Consider the following 23,622-nt stretch of genomic DNA (forward strand, 5'->3'; position numbering starts at 1 on the left):
CCTTTGCCACGAGAGGCACGTTCTATAGGTAGTCAGCTGGCGCCGGTGTCTTTCCTCCTCGCCGGCATCTCATGGCACACCTGGAATCTCGCCATGGCACATAATTTGCGATGCACTGATTTAAATCCTTGCATCCAAAATTAGGTCCAGGCTCTATGCGCCAATTCTATAAATGGTACCCAACTCAGAGCATTACTTATAGAATAGCAATCAATGCACCGTTTATTGAAATTGTTCCTATATAACTAAATAATTAGTCTGGGAAGCCTTCAATATAAAGACTAAAGAAGTCATCACAATCTGTAAAAGTGCAATTCATCTATCCACTTGGTTATAATGGAGGGCTGAGTGGCAAAATCCTGTGGCACAATGAAGGTGAGGGATAGCACGCACCATCTGAAGTGGGATCCCACTGCCACTGGTGGCAGGTACACCATTGGCCCATCTCACCTGCCCCATTGGGGAGGTGGAACGTGAGCGTGATAGGACCTGAAAGATGGTGAACTATGCCTGCCAAGGGTGAAGCCAGAGGAAACTCTAGTAGAGGTCCGTAGCGGTCCTGACGTGCAAATCAGACTCATTCCATCTCCGCTGAGGTGAAGGCCATCCTTCCTGAATAGCTTGGCTCTTCCCCCAGAATGTCATCCAGTTGGGCACGAAGTGGAATCCTTCTTCCTCACACCAGCGCATCATCCATGCGTTGACTGCTTGCAGCTCCGTCTGCCTCTTCTCGTCGGCCCTGGGTACCAGCAGGATCTCCGAGAACGCTACACTCGGCGTTCTGGTCTTCAGCTTCCCTCCTAGCATCCGGAACTGGTCCTTCAGTCCTTCCCTGCTGTAGTTCCTGTTGCTCATGTTGTTTGTCCAACTAGTGTGGCACCAAGCACAATTCTATAAAAGGTAGGCACACTATATAGAATCGCACTTAGCATCACTTAGGCAACGTTAGGTATCTCTAGGCATCCCACCTTTTTAGCGTACTGTATTTAGGCCAGGGTTTTCTTGGCCGGTGTCAGGTCAAAAGCGCGCCGGGACAAAGGCGCGCCCAGACAATTGAGCGCAGCGCGGAGGCACGCGCCGCTCTAAATTACTGTTTTTAGGGCTCCGACGGGGGGGCGTGGGGGGGGAACCCCCCACTTTACTTAATAGACATCGCGCCGTGTTGTGGGGCCGTTGTGGGGGTGTGGGGGGTTGTAACCCCCCCACATTTTACTGAAAACTTAACTTTTTCCCTGTTTTTAGGGAAAAAATTCAGGTTACAGTAAAATGTGGAGGGTTACAACCCCCCCAAACTCCCCATAACGCCGGCGCGATGTCTATTAAGTAAACTGGGGGGGTTCCCCAACAAAACCCCCCGTCGGAGCCCCTAAAAAACTGTAATTTTGTGCGGCGCACACCTCCGCGCTGCGCTCAATTGTCGGCGCGCGCTTTTGTCTTTCGCGCCGTTGTCTATGAACCTTCTTGGCCTATATGAATGTGCGTGAGTTAGGAACACAGTGGTGCCTAAGTCAAAAACAGAAGCCTAACTTGAAAACATGCCCAAGATCTACCCTTAGGACAACACAAAGGAATCCAACGAAAACTGCAGTATCATCAGCCAAAGCAAAAACAAAAAAACAAACTGCAGACTCCTATGTACCAGATGCAGGCAATGTTTATTATACCAAATATTTTATGCAGTTGAAAATACCACCTTATAACAAACCAAGGGACCTGACACGGTCTGTGTTTCGGAAAACACTCCTTCCTCAGAGGTCCATGGTTGCTAAGGTATAAAGTATAAATCGCAATAAAAGGTATAAAACAGCCGTCTGTACGCTTATCTTGGTTTCAGCAGGTATACTGTACGTCTAGCGCCTAAAGTTAGGAACGGCAATCAGCATTATGCCCTATGCTACGAAGAGCGCGCACACACCCTTTATAGACTAGCACTTGGGCCCCTGATTCTATAAGCAGCACCTAAGACGCGGAGGGGCATTTTCGATAGGACGTCTAAGTCTGACTTCAGACGTTTGGGGAAAGACGTCCACAAATCCAGTAGAGAAAAATGTTCATTTTCAAAACTGCAGGACGTGTATCTTTTTTTTTTGTTTTGAAAATTACCTAGCTAGACGTTTTGGCCTTTAGTGCGTCTTATCGGGGGTTTTTTTCTTGGGGGGGGGGGGCCATTTTCATATTCAAAAACATCCAAATGAAAACCCCACAAAACAAAACCAAGTTATTCAGACGTCCAAGCAGCCAGCATTCGTAGCAAACTGTCCACAGACAGCTGAGCAGAGCAGAGGGACACTCTAGAGGGGTACTGCAAAGAATGTCACAAAAAAAAGTCCCAGGTACCCATGTCACTATAAGCTGCTTATATTGTAGTGAACCCTCCAAAACCCACCCAAAACTTACCGTACCCACCTGTACACCACAACAATAGTCCTTATGCCTGCAGGTGTCATCTTGATGTAGGTACAGTAGATTTTAGAGTGCTCATCATACAATATAAGCAAGTTATAGTGACGTGTAGCTGGGACTTTTTATGTGACGTACGCTGCAGTACTCCTTAGAGTACCCCTCTCCACTACTCTATTTGCTGCGCTCAGCTGTCTGTGTGGCTATCAAGCTGTAATACAGGCTGGAATGTCCTTTTTTTTCACATCTCTGGGTGATGGGAGGGGATCAGTCACCACTGAGGGGATAAGGGAGGGTCAGGCCTTAATCCTCCAGTAGTCATCAGGTCAGTTTGGGCACCTTTTTGACCCTTATTCCTTTTTTAAACAGATCTAGCTCCAAACATCTAAATGAGGCCCTGGACATTTTGTTAAAAGTTTTATTATCCCTGCAGAATGTCCAAGTCCTAAGCCCACCCAAAACAGGCCTCTAACACGCCCCCTTAAGATTCAGATGCACCGGAGACAAAACAAGTTTCAAGTTTATTCATTTTTGGTAGCCCATAAATTGTGTACCAGCTAAGCGGCTTACATATAATACATGTACAAATAATAAAAAAATAAAAACATTAAAATAACAAAATGGCGGGAAGTGACGTCATCGTGGCTCATGGCAGCCTAGAGCGATAGCTCCGCGGACCCCGGTGCTGTTTTTCGCTGCCTTCGCGCGATTTTGCGTGCCTGCACCTCTTCTTTCCTTCAGCACACTTGTAAAGCTGTCTGCTGCACTCTGATGGCAACTCGAAAGAAACAAACGGACATCAAGACATTTTCCTCGCCGCTCCCGCATGGGCCGACTAAAGCTAGCTCCAAAATGGCGCCCGACCCGACTGCAGCTGTGGAGGTATCGCTGTCGGAGGCAGAGTTGCCGACATTTCATCAGGAGATGCGCGGCTGGTTTCAAGACCTAAAAACGGAAATTGCAGCGGTTCGGGCTGATATACACACAGTTGTGGCTGAACTGAAACGTGAGGTGGGTGAGATCGGAAGTAGAGTGGGAGAAACTGAGGTTACTGTGGAGGCTCACAGTTCTGAATTGGCCCAGCTGAAGGGCAAGATTGCAACGCTGGAGGAGAGAGCTGAAGTGAGCACCCTAAAAAATGGAGGACTTGGAGAATCGCTCCAGGAGATGCAACCTTCGCTTTCGGGGTGTGCCGGACACTGTCTCCGATTCTCGCTGTATGGAGGTGATTGATCATATCTGTATTCAGGCACTAGAGACTGCTGGCTTACCTGTGGAAGTGGGAAAGCCATTGCTTGATAGGGCTCATCGCATCCCTGGCCCTCGAGATGTGAACCGCCCTCGTGATGTTGTGGCCTGTTTCCATCGCTATATGGATAAGGAGCATGTGCTTAGGGCGGTGAGGCGCTCGGGAGGAACCGTTAAATGGGAAGAAGCGGACATTGATATCTATCCTGATATAGCTCCAGCAACCCTGGCCCGCCGTCGCACGTATAGAGATTGCACCCGTATACTGCAGGAGCACAGTGTTCGATATAGATGGATTTATCCCATTGGACTGGCTTTTACACATGCGGGCAAGACCTACACTGCAATAACTGTGGTGGATGTTCAGGCTCGACTGGTGGAAGCAGGTTTGATGGCAGCTTCAGAAATGGCTCCGCTTCCGCAGAGGTCACCTGTGCCCAAATCAGGAAGAGGGCTGGGATGGCAGAGAGTGGCTAGATCGGCTACAGCTCGTCGCCCTTTGGAGGCGGCCGCACCCTCACCCACTTGAACATTTGTATTTGTGCAATGTGATTAAGAAATTTTGTGCTGTGGCTGTTTTCTCTTCTCTTTGCTGAGCGGCATCTGTCGCGAAGACTGTTTATAGGGCTTGTTCTGGGGGTCCCTTTGTGAACTGTCTCTCTACACTTCCTGTACCGTGGTTACCAGGTGCTTTGGTGGCTGGACCATGTGGGGTATTGTTGGGGGGTTGGGGGGAGGGGGGGGTGTTGGTGCTGGGAAAAGTAGTAACCGAGTGCTTTCTTGTATGATTGTATGGAAGTGTGTTTGTATAATGTTTTTTTTTTTTCAGGTTGCGATTGCAGGGGTTGGATGATTTGGCTGCTTTGGAACTATTGGTTGATTTGGTAATGATGTGCTTTTTCTTTTCTGGTACAAATGGATAAACTCACTTTGCTATCTTATAATGTACATGGTCTGAATTCTCCACAAAAACGACGCTTGTTATTTAAGGAACTGAGCCGCCTGAATAGTGCGGTTGGATTTATTCAGGAGACCCATTTTCAATCTCACTATGAGAAATTGCTTACACACCACAACTATCCACACGTTTTCCTTTCTTCTAATAAGGTCCGGAAAAAGACCCAGGGGGTGGGCATCTTAATACATAAACGTGTCCAGGTGGTATTGAGAGAGGTGGTGCGGGATGTTGAGGGCCGCTACATATTGGTCAAGGCTGAGCTGGATGGGAATTTGTATAGTTTGCTGAATGTCTATGCCCCAAACGCTGGTCAGGGGGCCTTCTTTACGTTGTTAGAGCGTATGCTGTTAGATCATGTAGAAGGTACACTCCTTGTGGGTGGGGATTTTAACCTTACTTGCTATCCTCAGGAGGATAATTCAAATTCTTCCATCCGCTACGCTAGAAGCGACAGAAGAGCATTGCTGCGCTTCCTGCGTAGGCATGATTTGATAGATGTGTGGCGTTATTTACATCCAGACACGCGAGATTACACATTTTATTCATCAAAACATAATTCATATACTAGAATTGATATGTGGATGCTACCTCGTATTGCTTTGCCTCGAGCCCTAACCTCCAGTATTGAGCCCCGGGTGTGGTCGGATCATGCTCCTTTGACTCTGGAGCTACAGGTTGGACAGGTTAGAGGCGGCCGTCGCTTGTGGCGTATGAATGACTCTTTGTTAAAAGATCCCAATACCTTGATTCTTTTAGAGACTGATGTCGAGGAGTTTTTTGTATTCAACGACATAGCTGACATTAATGTTGCAATTCTTTGGGAAAGTTTTAAAGCTACCCTTAGGGGTTGTTGTATTTCGAGAGGGTCGTACAGAAATCAATGTCGAGTGGCACGCAGATTAGAACTGGTGTCTCGCCTTCGACGCCTAGAGAATGCTCACAAGAGAGCCCCGTCGGTGGCTGGGAGGGTTGCGTTGACGGAGTGCCGGAGAGATTTACAAGAACTTGATTTAGAGGGCATGGCTTGGGCCCTGCAGAGGCGGAAACAGCGGTTTTTTGAATGGGGTGGTAGGGCAGGCCGCTTGTTAGCGGCACAGATTAAGCAAATCCAAGCACAACACTCCATAACTCGGATTCGTAATGCTTCGGGTCAGCTTTGTGTAGATGATGGGGACATCCATCAGGCTTTTTTATCCTTCTATCAGACTCTGTACACTCCGGAAACTGAATCCACGGAGGGGGAGATTGATGCTTTTCTATCTAACGTCACCTTGCCTTGTTTGGCGGAAGTGGATGCGGAGTGGCTTTCTTCCCCTATTCAACCCGCTGAGGTGGTAGCGGCTATACGTCATCTGGCTGCTTCCAAGGCACCGGGTGTTGATGGCTTTTCCCCCCTGTTTTATAAGAAAATGGAGGCCCATATAGTCAATCCTCTGACTAGATTGTTTAATTCTTTTTTGGAGGGGGATTGTCTGCCGTATTCGTTTCGTCAAGCAGCGGTTTCCCTTCTTCCTAAACCTGGGAAAGATCCCCTCCTTTGTGGGTCTTACCGCCCTATTTCATTGTTAGGAGTGGATTATAAGCTGTTTACCCGTATTTTGGCAGTCCGGTTGCAACGTTTTCTGCCTTACCTAGTGCATGGAGATCAATGTGGCTTTATTTCAGGGAGGCAACCTGGTGATAACATCCGAAGAGTGTTAGATCTTATTGGAGTGGCCCATCAAAATTCTGTTCCGGCAGTCCTGTTATCAGTTGACGCTGAAAAAGCCTTTGATAGGGTTTATTGGCCGTTTATGTTAGCGGCCTTGAAGAAAATGGGCATTTCGGGTGCTTTTCTACACTGGGTGACTTTATTATATGCTGCCCCGGAGGCTTGTTTAAGAGTTAATGGAAGATATACTGCTAATTTTATGATCCGTAGAGGGACTAGGCAAGGGTGCCCTTTGTCACCACTGATTTTCGCGCTGGTCATGGAACCTTTAGCAGCCTCTATACGTGCGAATGCTGCCATTCAGGGAATTGTGGTGGGTGGTGAAGAGCATAAGATTTTATTGTATGCCGATGATATTTTGTTTACCTTGACCCACCCACTTCGCTCTCTGACAGAGGCGCTTCGTGTTATGGCTACATTTGGGGCGGTGGCTGGCTTTAAAATCAACATCGAAAAATCTGAATTGCTTAACGTTTCCCTTCCGGACTTGTTGGTGACGGACCTACGTGCTAGGTTCTCGTTTCGATGGGCGGCTAAATCCATTAAATACCTTGGTGTGCGTATATCTCGAAGACTTTCTGACCTTTTTGAATTGAATTACCCCCCGTTGCTAAGAACTGTATTTGCTGATCTGGACCGATGGGAGGGATTGAGATTGTCTTGGATGGGTAGGATTAGTGCGTTGCGTATGAATGTATTGCCTCGTTTTTTGTATCTGTTCTCCTGCCTACCTCTCTCAATTCCTAAACGGTTCTTGCTTAGGCTACAAAGGCGGGCCTTTGCTTATATCTGGACACGTAAACCCCCTAGGGTGCGGAGGGAACGTATGTACTGGGACAGATTACATGGGGGAATGGGTGTTCCTGATTTTTCTACATATTATTATGCATCCCAACTGCAGGGACTGTTTCATTGGGCATATCCCTCCCAGCGCTGGGTCTCACTTGAACAGGCCTTACAACCTACTTACCCTTTGGCAGCAGTGCCCTGGCTGTCTTTTGATATCCTTCGGGATCTGCAAACTGAGACATCTTATGGGATGGAATGTACTCTGCATGCGTGGAGCCGGGTTCGACGAGCTTGGTTCCCACGTCAGCGCTATTTTTATGCTACTCCCATTAGATTTGCCCCTGATTTTCTGCCTGCTAAAGATACTGGGATTTTTCGGCGTTGGGAAATGGAGGGTCTTAGGGTCCTAGGTCAGCTGGTAGTGGGTGGACAACTGGTACCCTTTGCTGCCTTACAATCTATATATGATCTCCCCTCGACTGATTTTTTCGCCTATGTCCAACTTCGAGATTTTATGGTGAAGAGGGTGGTCCCGGAGTGGGAAGGGGCAGACTCTGCTTTCTTACAAGTTTTTAGGATGGGATCTGGGGTGGGCCTTATTTCCCGTCTTTATAGGGCTCTTTTATACACTCGACCACAGGCCCACACATATGAACATCGTTGGGAACTCTTGCTGGGAAGGGTTTTGGATTATCGGCAATGGGACTGTCTTTATGGTACACTGCTGAGAGTCTCCTTGGCATCTCCCTTAGTGGAGCAGGGGTATAAGATGCTATTTCAGTGGTACCTCACGCCAGAAAAGGTGCATCGTTTCTATCACTGTGGGAACGGGCACTGTTGGCGCAATTGTGGGTGTCTGGGCTCCTTTGGGCATGTGTGGTGGGATTGTATTAAGATTGTACCTTTTTGGAAGATGGTTCAACGACTGCTGATTGATGTGTTACGCTTACCCATCATATTGCGTATGGACACATTTTTACTTAACTATCCTTTGGGAAGTTTGGATGTGGATCAGAATCATTTTGTGGCCCTGGTTGCTACGGCAGCCAGACTTTTAGTGGCTACATATTGGAAGCGGGACTCTTTGCCTTCTCGGACTGAACTGTTACATAAGGTTGATCAAATTTACTTGATGTCCAAATTGACTGCTTTAAATAATGATTCCTGTGGAACGTTTCATCGACAGTGGTCTCGTTATAGCTCCTGGCGAGGTCTACTTTGAAACTTTTCTTATTTTTCTTTTGCATCTTCCTTTGTTTTAGGCTTATATTGTATCACTCGGTGGGGGGGGTGGGGGGGTTCTGTTGTTTCGTATGGGCAATGTACTTTTGCTGTTGGCATACTGCCTGTGTACTGTTTTCATTTTGTTTAATAAAATTTTAAACTATAAAAAAAAAAAAAAAAAAAAAAAAAAAAAATAACAAAATGGCTATAAAACAATATGCAACACAGGAGGATAAGGGAAAAAATACAATTTATAATAGAAACGTATAGGGGAAGGATAACACATGAGGTATAGGGATGCTTCATCTGGTGAGATTGATCTTACAGATTATAAGAACTGATGCTTATAAAAAAAGCATCAGAAAATAGAAAAGTTATGTGATGTTTCTTAAAAATTTGTAGAGAAATCTGAAATCTGAGTTTACTAGGAAGAGCGTTCCATAATTCTGGACCCTGAATGAAAGATATTGAGAACAACCAAAAGACATCTTACTCGTTAAAACGTCCAAGTGGGCATTTTTGAAACTCAAAAATGCCCACTTGGACGTTTTGACGAGTAAGACGTTTATGCTGTCTTTTGGGCGTCTATCATTTTTGAAAATGAGCCAAATAGGCCCTGAAGAATGGGGCCCATACAAGAGGCCACTGAAAAGTTCTCAGCCCAGCCAATAAAGTTGGGGCAATCTCCATGGAGGGCTATATATTTAGTTCAGCAATTATCCACTTTTATGGTTCCTATTTCGTTCCGTATTTTTCAGATGGAACTAAAAAAATGGAAAATCACAGGGCTAAGTATGTAACCCTTGATGGGGACTGCCCCAACTTTGTTGGCTGGGCTGAGAACTTTTCAGCAGCCCCTCGTAGCACCTTTCAATCTTCAGTTAGGCACCATTTATAGAATCGCACCTATCTGCACCTAAAGTGGATTTAGGCACGAGTAGGTATCTGAACATTAAGCACGTCCTATTTATGCTAGGGTTTTCTTGGCCTAAATACAAGCACTTAAGTTAGGCACTTAAGTCCAAAACAGGCACCTACTCACAAAACACCTCCACGATCTGCCACTAACTACGCCTACTTTCTAGTGGGCACCTTGGACTAAGCACCTGCCTGAAAGTGGTAGGCATCTACCATACCATTAATTTTAATTTAAGCCAATTATGAGGGGCTAATTGCTTATCAGTGTCAATTAAGCTTTTTAAATAATTAAATTAGGCACCTATATCCTAGGTGTGGCGACCTAGGCTTCTAACTTTTAGGCATCTTTTATAGATTCCGGGCCTTTGTGCCTAATTTTGAGCATAAGCACTTACACCTGGCAAAAGCTGATGTAAATACTCATGCCCGACTGATGGTAGTTAGGCGCACAAAGGCAGGTATTTTGTATCATCATGCCTAATATCTGGGAACAGTGGTGTAACGAGAGTAGGAGGCATCCAGTAGGAGTAGGAGGTGCCCTTTCTTCTCCCCCCCCCCCCATGGCACACTTGTACCCTCCCTTCCCCTTCCCGGTATCTCTTTAAATCTTCGCCAGCACGAGCAGCTTCTCCAGCCTGCTGCTCAAGCCGGCATTGGCTTTCCTTCTGATGTCACTTCCTGGCCCCATGACCCGGAAGTGATTTCAGAGGGGAGCCTGGCCTGCGCAAGAAGCAAGCCACAGAAGTTGCTCGCACTGACAAAGATTTAAAGAGGTACAGGGGGCATGAGCCTGGTGTGGGGGGTGTGGAGAGGCAGTCCACTCCCCCCCCTACTTTGCCACTGTCTTGGAACACCCCTGACCCACCCAAGCCCCTCCCACGGCTAAGCCCACTTTAGATTTGCACTCTTATGAAATTTAGAAACACGTGTTCTAGAATAGGGTGAAAAGCAGATCCAAACATAATTCCAATTACTGTCAATTAAGTGCTCGTTAATACTAATTGATTGCTATTGCCTAATTAGCTAATTGGTTTACTCATGATCTACAATCAATGCCTACAATCATGCGTCCAACTTTGAGCAAACTATACAAAATCAATGGGACAAAGTATATCTCACGGTGAAGGGCGCTTCAAAGAACATTCAGGAGATTCCAGCTAGCAAGGTAAATATTAATTAGCACCGAACCATCCATAAGGAAAGTAGGAAAGGTTTAAACTTAGAAGAATTTTGACATGCCTCTGCTTGCAGGGCACTCGTGTGCTAACACTTGGCAGAGTAAAAGGCATAAATGTGTCTTGCTAACTTCATTTTTAGAACATTATTTTTAGACCTGCAAAATATAGGCCTGACAAGAATAGAGTGAGAAAAGCATTCTGCCCAGCTCTGAAAAGCAAGAGAGAAATAGCATTTACGGGGTTTTAATCAAAGGAGTCAGTGGCAGCTGGAAGCAGCCCTAATTTTAGAAGCTTTTTTTTTTCTGTGCAGCCACATGTTTCAGGGCACTTTAAAACTGACTGATTTGCCAATGGACTAAAATGTCGAAATTCTTTGAAAGGGGTTAAAATGAAACAAACATCTTTGTTGTCCCTTGAAAACCACTTTCTATAACTGAGCAGTTATCTAATTATCAGCGCGTTGAACTGACTTATTGATTGACAGCAAAAAGTGATAGTTCATTCTTTTTGGTCGTAGGATCTTTTTGGTCGTAGATTCTCTTTCTCTCCCCGTTCTGTGCTCTTCACACTATTTATATCAAGTTTAAACTGGGGGGGGAAAAAAAAAACCTCAAAACCCAACTACAACATATCCTGTTCTTCTTTCACTTTTTCTGTCTTGGGAAAGGGAGAATAGGGTGAGACTGACTTCTTGTATCACTTCCAGTAACAGAGTGCACCCCCCCCCCAAAAGGGAACTGAACCCTTCCACACCCTGATCCAATTTGATGGCAGCCCCAATTTGCTTTAAAATTTAGGAAAACCTTAGTCCTTAAATTCTGCAAGTAAAACATTGGATACTAGAAATTTTTCTTGCATTCTCACTTGATATTTGTAACTGTTTTCATAAGGAATTTCTTTTAGGTTTAATTTTTTTTCAGCCAATCCATTATATTTCATTTCAGTTTCCTATATTTCTGCCCAGGGAAGGGGACGTACACACTGCCTTTTTGTAGTTGTACAACCACATTCAAAGCAGTTTACATACAGGTACTTCAAGCATTTTCCTTCTCTATCTAACGTACCTGAGGCAGTGGAGGATTAAGTGACTTGCCCAGGGTCACAAGCAGCAGTGCAGGATTTGAACCCACAACCTCAGGGTATGAAGGCTGTAGCTCTGTGCCACACTCTCCTCCAATACAACATCAGAAGTGAGCCAAGTATGGAACAATGAAGCCATTGTGACATCACTGATGAGGTTGGCTCTTATTGGTGGAATGGGGCATTATGACATCAGGGAAAGGGATTGGGACTTGTAGACCGCCTTTTTGTAGTTTTATAACCGCACTCAAAGCGGTTTACATACAGGTACTTCAAGCATTTTCCCTCTCTGTCCCAGTGGGCTCACAGTCTATCAAATGTACCTGGAGCAGTGGAGAATTAAGTGGCTTGCCCAGGGTCACAAGGAGCAGTGCAGGGTTTGAACCCACAACCTCAGGGTGCCAAGGCTGTGGCGCTAACCACTATGCCATACTCAGCCTTTTCATTATAATGTATTTATCAATAACCTGAGTTGCTACTGGCAAGATGTGAATAATAATAAATATGAAAACAATTTAAGGGGCCGGATCAGGAATCTTTCCCTGCTATTTCTCCCCACAATTCCTTCTTAGTGTTCTCCCCACACCTTACCCAACGATAAGGATGGGGCTTTCTGAATTTGCTCTGCCAGGCTCTAACTCTCTGTCGACAGAAACAGAAATACTAAACTCAAATACAGTCTTTATTATAGGGCTGTGTCTACTCTACTACAATAATAAGTCATAGTGTTGCTCGCTTCCCTACAGATGTTCCAAGTGAAGAGTGAAACAAAAGACTCTGGAGAGTTGATGTTCAAGATGTTGGCTTTATTAAAAATTCAAATTAAAATCCACATAAAAGTATCTAGGACCCAACACACTGGGACACTGGGACTATTTCTTAATCCACGAGGTCTTATCATAGGACCTACAGGGACCCCTGAGGAAGACTGTATTGTCGAAACACGGACCATGTTGGGCCCAAAGTTCCCAGTGTATTGGATCCTAGATACTTTTATGTGGATTACTAAATTAAATTTTTAATAAAGCCTACATCTTTAACATCAACTCTCCAAAGAGTCTTTTGTTTCTGTTGGATTTCTTTTTGTGGAGTAACCAGGGTCAACTTTTTTGCTTGCGCCCAAGTGGAGAGTAAGGCACAAGACAAAATCACCAAAATTTGCCAAAGCCATTATAGCTGTTTTCAGACTTGCCAACTCTGTAGAAATATTTTATAAGTCTGAATTTTGCAGAGGTTGTTTGTTTTTTGTTTGGGGGAGGCTTATTGTTGGAGGAGGGGCCTTACTGTCAGCTTTTTGCTGGCTATCAATAAAAATGTCTAAGAGGTCCATCTGAGAGAATCTGCTGAGGGGTGGGGGTGGGGGACAGGATATGTCCATGCTTCCTGCTCAAGTAGAGGACTGGATGTTCTAGTCCTCCTTGCTCTTGTGACAGAATAGCCCCTAGCCCCATGCCCAAGGCATCCGTTTGCAAGAGGCTTTTGGAAATTGATCCCAGCCAATACTGGGCTACTGTACAAGAAATTCTTGAGATCTTGTAGTGTCAATGAGAGATGCAGTCAGAAATTTACAGGCTCTCTAAAGACATGCATGCACCTTAAGGACAGGTCTAGTTTTCTGTTGTCATACATTTAGGGCAGTTAGCTACCCAGAATTCTTTTTTTTTATAAAATTCTAAGCCATCATTGCTATTTTCCCAGCTTCACTTCAAAAATGTGAATTGAAAGACCACATAATTTATTTCACGTGTTAAGAATCATGAACTCGCTTACACAGGGCCCTTTCTATTGGCTTTCCATGCCGAATTGTGTATATGAAGTTAGTCGGTGAAATCCACCAAGTATGGCCAAGCAAACATCCCAGTATGTCTGAAACCACCAGCCTCGTCCTCTCTGCAAACATTGGTCCGGAGCCAGATAGGACCCCTTCTCTCAATAAATGAACACCGTTTCATGATTAATAGATTCACATGTCCTAGCGTTTGGCAAACAGAAACCCATAAAAAAAGCAATTATTAAAGAGTGCTTTAAAAAACCCTTTTTCTATTTGAAAAAAGTTTGAGGCTCACCTTAATAATGTCTGAGAAAAGTATTTCAGAGTGTTTGCTATGTCCGTTCCAGAAGGGACAGGATAAATGTTGTGAAGTACACGATTGTGATACTCTTGTAGGTATCGGATCTTGGAAGCAACTAAGGAAAAACAAAAGAAACAGAAAGTCAGCCATATCATCTGTACCTATCAGAAATCCCATCAGTTTGCATGCACTGGGGATTCAGTATATGCAAACTAATTTCATGTATATTCATTGAGGATATCCTGACAACTTCACTGGCAGTGAGGAGCCCAGGGCAGATTTGGAAACCTTGCCAAAGACCTACAATGGGAGAAAAACTTTAGCAAATCATGTCCCCATTCTTGAGCAGAGGAAATTTGTGAACTGTAGCGTGTGTGTGTGCAATGTGTATGTTTTGTTTGCATTCTGTATATTTGCACATGACTTGGATGTTTGTGTGAGTGTGCATAGGGTATCAGAATGGCTTTGTAAATGCTTGGCTCTGTTATTTTGAGTTGTAAGCGTGCTTGTTAGGTAAGCAAGTAAGTCAATAGGACTCTTCAAACTTAATTTTTTTTTTGCTGACTCAGCTGTGGAGAAAAGAACTTTCAAATAATTCCAGAAACATCATCAAAAAGGGTATCACAACCAGGACGAAAGAAGTCATTTTGCCGCTATATCGGGCGATGGTGCGCCCACATCTGGAGTACTGTGTACAGTACTGGTCGCCGTACCTCAAAAAGGACATGGTGGTACTTGAGGGAGTCCAGAGAAGAGCGACAAAACTGATAAAAGGTATGGAAAACTTCTCATACGCTGACAGATTGGAAATGCTGGGGCTATTCTCCCTGGAAAAGCGGAGACTTAGAGGAGACATGATAGAAACCTTCAAAATCATGAAGGGCATAGAGAAGGTAGACAGGGACAAATTTTTCAGGCTGTGGGGAGCCACAAGTACAAGGGGGCACTCGGAGAAATTGAAAAAGGACATGTTTAGAACAAATGCTAGGAAGTTCTTTTTCACTCAGAGAGTGGTGGACACATGGAACGTGCTCCCGGAGGCTGTGATAGGCCAGAGCACGCTACAGGGGTTCAAGGAGGGTCTAGATAGGTTCCTAAAAGAAAAGGGGATTGAGGGGTACAGATAGAAGTGGAGGTAGGTTACAGGAATGGTCAGAAACCACTTCACAGGTCGTGGACCTGATGGGCCGCCGTGGGAGCGGTCCGCTGGGCACGATGGACCTCTGGTCTGACCCAGTGGAGGCAACTTCTTATGTTCTTATGTAAAAGACTCTTACTCCTATGACCATCCCACTTGTGAATAGGAAAACAATAGCAATGCAGATGCCTCTGACCACATATCCCTCTCACTGCTGCCTAAGATTGGTATCATGTTTCCTTCAATCTTCCCATACATGATGTCCTTCTCCAATGATCTTTCTCTTCTGATGGTGTGACCAAAATAGGACAGTCTGTAACTTCATCATATGGGCTTTGAGTGACATAGCCGGTTTGATCTCTTCCAGAATCGATTTGTTAGTTCTTCTGGTGGTCTATGGCATGCATAAAATCGTTCACCAGCACCAGAGTTCAAATGAGTCAATCTTCTTTCTGTCTTGTTTCCGTGGAACAGCATAATAAAAAAGAACATCTAAATCCATTTGAGGCCTAAGTCGCTAGTCACCCAAAGTTGGAAACGTCCAAAGTTCATTCTTAAAAAATATGTCCAAAATATTTTTTTTTCGAGAATCATCTACTCTACGTCCAGCCGTTTGATCGTCCAGACCGCTAAGTCATCTATCTTTATACCCCATCCGTCCAAAATATCATCCAACTCAAAAACACCTAGAACAAGACCTGTTGGAAATGGGAGGGACCAGCAAAGTGATGGACTGGACACCCAGACATGGCAACACAGTAGTGGAGCACCTTACAGGGCTCTGCTGTGAACTTCACAAAAAGGTTGCACATAAACATCTCACCACAACTCCCTTACAGGTCATGGTGAGACCCCCAAAACCTACTATACCCATGTGGCTATTTTCAAAAATGTAACTTCTGCTCTTTATATAACCACTAATTCTTATTACATTTTCCTTTCTTACACTCTTGTAAACCGTGTTGAGAGAAGATATAGAGAAGATGCGGTATATAAGCTTATAGAGAAGATGCGGTATATAAGCTTAAGGTTTAGTTTAGTTTACTAGGCTTTCCTATGCCAGTTGCTGATGTTCTGGAGGCAGGTATCTACTTTTTTATTCTGATTTTTATGGGGAGGGTCAGTGATCACTGGGGGAATGTGTGGGGGTCTGTACTTTGTCCCTGCAGTGATTATATGGTCACTCTGGATAACTTCTGGGCACTTAGACCTGTTTTTAGTTTGCCTAAGTCACAACGTATAAGCTCCATCTAGGAAGTCTCGTTGAACTTTCGATTATCGCTACAGGACGACTAAGTCTAGGTCAGCCCACATCAGGATCTGTCTTTTTGATCATCCAAGTGCCGATTTAGTCAGGTTTCTAGACATATTTTCGTTTCAATTATTTAATTCCTAGTGTCCAGCTTTCACATATGTAATGGACCACTGAGAAAATGAGTGCATGAACAAGTCTAATCTTCGTTTGGAGTGTTATTTTCTTGCCTTTGAATTCTTTGTCAAGAACCTTCATTGAAGAGTGACCAAGTGCTATTCTGCTGAGTATTTCCTTCCTGCTAGTTGCTTCTTTGTTTATGAAAGAGCCCAGGAGATTTAAATCCTTTACAACTTTTATTCTATCCCCTTTAAGCTCAAAATTTTCATCATTTTCCATGTTCATGATCTTCATCTTGTTTATGTTCAGTTCTAATTCCTTGTTATGACTTTCAGCTTTGACTTTTCTCAGTAGATACAACATCCGCTCAAAGTCTGAGATACGCCTATGCACCCCCCCCGGAAGATCACTGCTCACAGAAACTGCCCACAAACGATCCTACAGCCACTTCATTCCACGCCTCTGGAACCAACTCCCCCCCCAACTTAGACAACAGAACTCATTATTAACATTCCGTAAATCGGTAAAGACCCTCCTCTTCAACTAAAGATCTCCTCTGCCTTCTCCCCCCCTTCCCGAAACTCCAGTATGATCCTCTCTTACTCTATCCACTAACAAATTGTACCTAAATGCTTATAACTCTCCTTAAACTAAGCTACTGTTTCCCCCTTCTCTCTTTCTGCTTACTCTCCCGGTATTTAATTCTCTCCAAAAACTATAAATCCAATCCCTAAACCAGTTGTACTACTTATTTGTATAGTATGTTCATTTGTACTACTTATATGTGTATGTTCATTTGTAAACCGTTCTGAGCTATTGGGAGGACGGGATAAAAATCTAACTAAATAAATAAATAAATAAAATGTCTTCTTTGCTGTTGGTGATGAGCATTGTATCACCTGCATAGCACAGGTTGTTTATATTTCGGCTACCAACTTTGAAGCCAATGCTCTCTTCTTCCCTGAATCTGGGCCTACTTTGTCCCATGGTGGTCTACTGGATGATTGGGGCAGGAGTGGTGGTAGCCTTTTCTAAAAGGAGACACTAGGAGCTGGAACAAATGGGGTTCGCTCCTGTTCCAACCACCACTAGGTCAACAAGCCTCTTCAGGTAGTCCCTGGGGGCCTGCTATGACTTAGGAGAGAGCCAGGAGGGGGGAAAACTTTGCTAGGGAGTAAGAGGGGGGCCATGCTTTACTAGGGGGAAGAGAGAAGGAGGTCATGCTTTGGAGGGGAATCAATACTTTACATGGGGGCACAAGAGAAGGGGGAGCAGCTACAGGCCATAATCTATTTGTTATATGGGTGCTGTATGATAGTGCTGGAATCCACATAATGTAGCTAACCAGCAAAATTTTTTGCCATCCTCTATGCCCGATTATCTATGCAGGCATTGGCATTGAATATTGCCAGTACCTGCATTTCTGGGCTCTACCCACCCCTCATCTGCCCACATTTCACATGGCTAGTGAGTGCCAATGGTCAGCAGCAATGTCCGCTTAAGTGCCAGTAAATAGCATCAGCTAAGAAAGCACAAGCAAAGTAAATGGATAAGAGGCTCTCCTGCCTGTTTAAATCACATTGAATATTGACCCAATGGTCTTTACTTTAGAAACCCTTACCACTAACAATCAATCAGAGCATAGGGCTTCCATCCTAATATTTAAAATTAGTTCCTTAAGACTGATTATGAAGTGATAACCTCTTATTACAGTACACTTCACCCTCCCCATTTGCGGTTTCGACAATCACGATTTCACATATTTGCGATTTTTTGGGGAAGGGGAAAAAAGAAAAAAAAACATCGTTAAGTCTTCCCCCCCGGCATCCCGGCCTTACCTGGTGGTCTAGCGGGCTTTCGGGGCAGGAGCGATTTTCCTACGCTCCTGCCCCGTGCAGATCGCCATTAGGAAATAGCTGTAGGGAGTTCCCGTCGTAGTCTCGAGAGACTACAGGAACTCACAGCAGCCATTTCCTAATGGCGATCTGCACGGGGCAGGAGCGTAGGAAGATCGCTCCTGCCCCGAAAGCCCGCTAGACCACCAGGTAAGGCCGGGAAGGCGGGAGGGAGGCGGGGGTGGGTCAGAGCCGGATATTCGCGGTTTTTCATCATTCGCGGTCCGGCTCTGCCCCTATCCCCCGCGAATCCGGAGGGAGAAGTATAGACTAAATGAACAACTACTTGTACCCACTAAAAAATTAGTCCATAACATGTGATAAGGACACCTAATGCAACAGTGGGAAAACTTATTGATTAACAAAAGAACATAAGAATTGCCGCTGCTGGGTCAGACCAGTGGTCCATCCTGCCCAGCAGTCCGCTCATGCGGCGGTCCTCTGGTCAAAGACCAGCACCCTAACCGAGACTAGCCCTATCAGCGTATGTTCTTGTTCAGCAGGAACTTGTCTAACTTTGTCTAACGAAACTATTGCTTTAACGGAGAGAACCAAAGAGCAGTTTTGCACAATTAATTTCAAATTTCTTGAATTTTGTCTCAAAACATGACGCCAATGCTAAGACTCATCAGGATTCTATTGTCAGATAATGTTTTATTTATTCATTTTAAAAATGTGTTACTCGGGAACATCTTAGCCCTTTTCCATGCTTTCTTTGGCACATTTTAGGGATAACCCTGTTGAATAAATTTATCCCTCAAAATTACAGCCTGATGTTGAAACTCACTGTCAGTGGAACATAACCTCCTATGCCTCATAAATTGCTCATTTTACTAAGGGGGTCTTTTACTAAGGCACTCTAGTCGACTTAGCACGCGCTAAAGAAGTTTGATCACGTAACACCTTCCTATCGACTTCTACACTGGCTGCCGATGGAGGCACGTGTGAAATTCAAGTTTGGTTGTTTTTGCTTCAAGGTACTTTATGGCTTAGCCCCTAAATATATAAAAGACCTTTTCTCTTTCACAACCAACAAGCTGTCACTGGAAATATCAAAAAAATTGCCAACAATGAAGCAAGAGTTGATTGTGTCATTGATTGAAGCTTGGAATAGGAGTATCACCCACAAGCATCTGGTGTGTTGGCTTGTCCACAAGAGCAAAGGTTGGCCAATCAAATATTGAAATCAGTAGACAGGACAAAACAGCCCTGTTCAGGGCTAACTATAACTCATAGTAATATATCAGAATATGTTACTACAATTTAATATCATACAGTCATACGAGCACAGTACATTATCATTGCCAATGTTCAACAAGATTTCTCTGGACTGAAAATTTACTGCATTTTTTGCTCTATAAGATGCAAAAATGGGTGGAAATAAGAGTGCCTGAATACCCCCCCACCTTAATTCATCTGGTGGTCCAGAACTGTAGGGCAGGAGCTTTCAGCCTCCTGCCCTTCTCTCCAGCTTTTTCCTGAGCGGCAGTGACAGAGTCAGAGCGGCACAGAAGGCAGGTGTGAGTTTTTCGCTTCCTGCCTTGTCCTGCGCCATTCCAAAGGCTGGTTAACCATATGACTCCTCCCCCTAGGGCATCTTATAGAGCAAAAAATGCAGTAAATTTTCAGTCCAGAGAAATCTTGTTGAACATTGGCAATGATAATGTACTATGCTCGTATGACTGTATGATATTAAATTGTAGTAACATATTCTGATATATTACTATGAGTTATAGTTAGCCCTGAACAGGGCTGTTTTGTCCTGTCTACTGATTTCAATATTTGATTGGACATGTGCTAAAATAGAATGTTCATGGTAAAATAACACACCTTAATGTAGGGGTCTCAAAGTCCCTCCTTGAGGGCCAGAATCCAGTCGGGTTTTCAGGATTTCCCCAATGAATATGCATGAGATCTATGTGCATGCACTGCTTTCAATGCATATTCATTGGGGAAATCCTGAAAACCCGACTGGATTGCAGCCCTTAAGGAGGGACTTTGAGATCCCTGCTTTAATGGTAGCCCAGTGATAACTAAGCCTCCTTAAGGATAGCCCATGTTGATAAGTACACCCCTAACTCAAAAAAGTCACCAAATGAATCTCACTTGTGATCTAAGCTCCAAGTAAATTTGTATTACTACAGGCAATACTAACCCCTTTAAAGACAATCAAAAATTGTTTGTAATAGTTTTATTGCTGTTTTGGTTTTAACTTGTGAACTTCCTAGAATGTCCTATGGATATATAAATAGGTGGTATATAAATATGATAAATAAAATAGGAGACGATACAAATTATGGCAACAAATTTAAATTCTTTCATTATTAAAGAAAATGATGTTGAGATCTTAAAATGTACTGTACTTTCTCAGGGTTAATTAATGACGTTATAAAAATTGTCCTACATTAAGGTTCTGGCTGATCAAACTATTTTGCTAGAAAATTTGATTTTAGAATCGGGGCATCCAGTTACCTGCTTACATCCCTTCTCCCAGATGAACTCATTAGTTGTCAACTGGACCCTTTAAGACGTCATCCTAGTGAAAGTGACAGACAGAAAGAAGCTCCCAACACAAGCTTTAATAAGAAACTGCGCCTTCCTAACCTGCAGTTACGGTAACAAAGGTGCCGGAAAGACCGCAGTGTTCCCCTTCTCTGTTCCAAAAGCAAGGATCTCATTTGAGCACTAGTATAATTGCAGAGGCCCCTCGGTGCAATGGGCAGTACAGTGCAGCGCTGGACAGTAGGGCTTCATTTCGGAATCAATTTGGTTGGGTACCTTAGAGGGCTATAGAGACCTGAGATTGTGCATACCCTCCGAAGTCTCAAACCATTCAGGCACTATCGCGCGCAAACACCTTGTGCTGTACCTGGCGCTCAGGAGAGCCGCACGCTGTCCATGGTGCTGAGCGCCAGAGCTCGCGTGGGATGAGCTTCAGCACCGCGGACAGCTCCTTCTGCCCGGCCTAGCGCCCGCCGTCGGCCTCTCAGCAGCTCCCCAGCGGCCGTATTGGCTACTTACACTGCTCTGCTTTGGTGGACATGGTGTCCAGGTGGAAACGCCTCGTACTGGTATCCGTGATGCCGCCAGTTGTGTTCCTCTCTCCCTTGCAAACGAGCTGACTTCAGGCGGAGAGCAGCCTCTAGGCAGTCTATACCATTCCTGCAAATCCAGAGTCAAAGGAACATTTTTAAAACATACTAATAATAATAATAATTTTAAAAAAAATCAGAGCATTCAGGTAAAGAATTACTGACGCGATGATGGTCAGAAGGCTGCGTTTTCTCTCTCGGGCTTTCTCCAGGTGGCAAAGGGGGAAAGGAGAAGTGATATGTGGCCCCGAATAATGGGCTCGTCCAGAAGGAGCTGTTCGCGAGCAGAATGGCGTCTCGGGGAGACTCAGCCAACAGCTTCCTTGCAGGCAGCAGCTCTCCGTTCTGCATTCTCTACAGTGGCAGAACTGGGCGGAAGTGATCTCAATGTTCAAAGGCTATTTAAATACTTCCTGTAAAGTCGTTATACTAAATAAGCTTTTTCAGTAAGAAATAGGAATCGCTTTTGTCCTTTCTCACCACAAATATGCACGTTGCAGTCCACAGAGATATGGCTGCAAATCAAATTTAAATAGATAAATTAACTCATCTAAAACAGATCTAAATTTTAAAACACAGCAGATAGAACTAACACACAGTAATGGGGCCAGATCCCAACCCTTGATCTGACTTGAGCAGATATGTATAAAAAAAAAAAAAAGCAGGAAGAAATCACCAGGTCATTTAAAAAAAAAAAAAAAAATCATGGCTTTTTTTTTTTTTTTTAACCAGAGATTCGGTTTCCATTTGATTTTAATAATCACATCAGAGATTATACCTGGAAACGGTGTTGATGACCTTCTCATCACAATATAAGAAAAACCATGCTGAGTTAAACCAAGGTACATTGAGCCTAACCTCCTGTCTTTGGAAGTGGCCAGCCCAGGTTGAAAGAACTTAACAGATCTCAAAGAGTAGTGGAAATTCCAAGAAAGAAAAAGCAAAAGCAAGCAGATTGCTCAAATGATCAATCACCATCATATTTTAATGTATTTATTTCAATAGAACTTTAAAAACACAAATGGGGTGACGAAGAAGACCACATCAATTTAACAACGGAACGTGGAGTGGCCCACTCCCCCAATGATACCACTTCCCCCACTAACCCATACCTCTGCCCATTCCCAATGAGACACTCAACTCCTATGGTAGTAAAACCTGGCCGCAGCCCTGTTTATTGAAAAATTAACATGCAACTTAAATATCATATTAACATATTTTAACAAACACAATCGTATCACCATAACAACCTTGATCCCGAGCTACAGTAACAATTTAAATGGCCCCCAACCCCGCCATACAAGAAAGGGTCTGAGGGGTGGCATGTCCCCACATTGTCCAGGGTCATCTGACCCACCAGACACGGCTCCCAGCCGGCCCACCGCTCATCCCTTGATGAGCCCAGCAGCCAGTAGCTCGGGATACTGCCACCCAAGCTACCCTAACTCCCTCCCATGCGATATTGTGGGCGGGCAGGAAATCTGCCTCAGAGGACCAGGTAACTTTTAGGGTTCTCTGAGTGTCCCACTTAAATACCCCCTCCCACAATTCCCTACAGCCGCGGCCTCCCACCTATCAGAGGTCTTTCCCTCAGAGTTTCAAGTTTCAAGTTTATTCAAATTATTTGATTAAACGCTTTTCCAAATTACAAAGCGTTGTACAAAAAATAAAAATGAGATTTTAAAGAAATCACTTATACATAATATAATAATTAGACCAACAGGGGTAATTGCTTTTAAAAGACCACGGGAAACAATAGGAAAGAGGGGAGGAAATACAATTTTTGAAGAAAAAGTACATAAAAGGGAAGTACATTAGGAGGGTAGGAGGAAGAAGATTAGTGTTAGAAGTGGGATCGAATGAGAGAGCTATTGGTGATCTTGTTTTAGAGATGGTAGAAATCATAAAGTATTACCTCTTGAATGAACTTTGTTTTTTCAGTTAAAGGCTTCTTTAAAAAGAAGGCACTTTAAGCTACTCTTAAATTTCTGCAAATCTTGTTCGAGTCTTATGTATAAAGGAAGAGAATTCCAAATCATTGGAGCTGTTACAGAAAAAATAGAAGCACGGCGTGTTCCGATAATTTTCAAGGAGGGAACGTTAAGGGTAGACTGTGAGGATGATCTAAGAACTCTTGATGAACTATATGGAATCAGAAGCCTATCTATAAATGCCGGTGTATTGGTCTTAATTGTTTTGAAGACTAGAAGAGCTATTTTATATGTAATCCTATATGTTATTGGCAACCAGTGAGCTTTTTGCAGCAAAGGTGTGACATGGTCAAATTTTTTTAACCTGAAATTATCTTTATTGCTGTGTTTTGTATCAGTTGAAGATGCCTTATGTCTTTTAAATATGCCCCTTTTAATAAAGAATTACAATAATCTAGTTTTGATATTACTAGGGAATGAACTAGTGTATTAAGAGAGAATTTATCAAGGAGGGGGACAAGTGATCGAATCATCCTCAACCTGTAGAAACAATTTTTAACCAGTGCACTGATGTGTGAATGAAATGTGAGTTTATTATCTATTAATACTCCCAAAA

General features: G+C 43.9%; 1 protein-coding gene across 1 annotated transcript in view; it reads right to left on the bottom strand.

Annotated features, from left to right (window-relative positions):
- The window catches only part of UNC79 (unc-79 homolog, NALCN channel complex subunit), a 298,085-nt gene extending 276,756 nt beyond the window's left edge, over nucleotides 1–21,329 (bottom strand). Inside the window, exons 1-3 of the mRNA XM_033953271.1 lie at nucleotides 21,241–21,329; nucleotides 21,005–21,145; nucleotides 13,573–13,693 (exon numbers count right to left, since the gene is read on the bottom strand). Of these exons, the coding sequence (XP_033809162.1) occupies nucleotides 13,573–13,693; nucleotides 21,005–21,026 (143 nt within the window). The 5' untranslated portion in view covers nucleotides 21,027–21,145; nucleotides 21,241–21,329. The remainder of the gene's footprint in view (nucleotides 1–13,572; nucleotides 13,694–21,004; nucleotides 21,146–21,240) is intronic.
- Between the last annotated feature and the right edge of the window lie 2,293 nt (nucleotides 21,330–23,622).

The sequence above is a fragment of the Geotrypetes seraphini genome, chromosome 7, assembly GCF_902459505.1.
Source record: "Geotrypetes seraphini chromosome 7, aGeoSer1.1, whole genome shotgun sequence".
In the NCBI taxonomy this organism is placed as follows: Eukaryota; Metazoa; Chordata; class Amphibia; order Gymnophiona; family Dermophiidae; genus Geotrypetes; species Geotrypetes seraphini.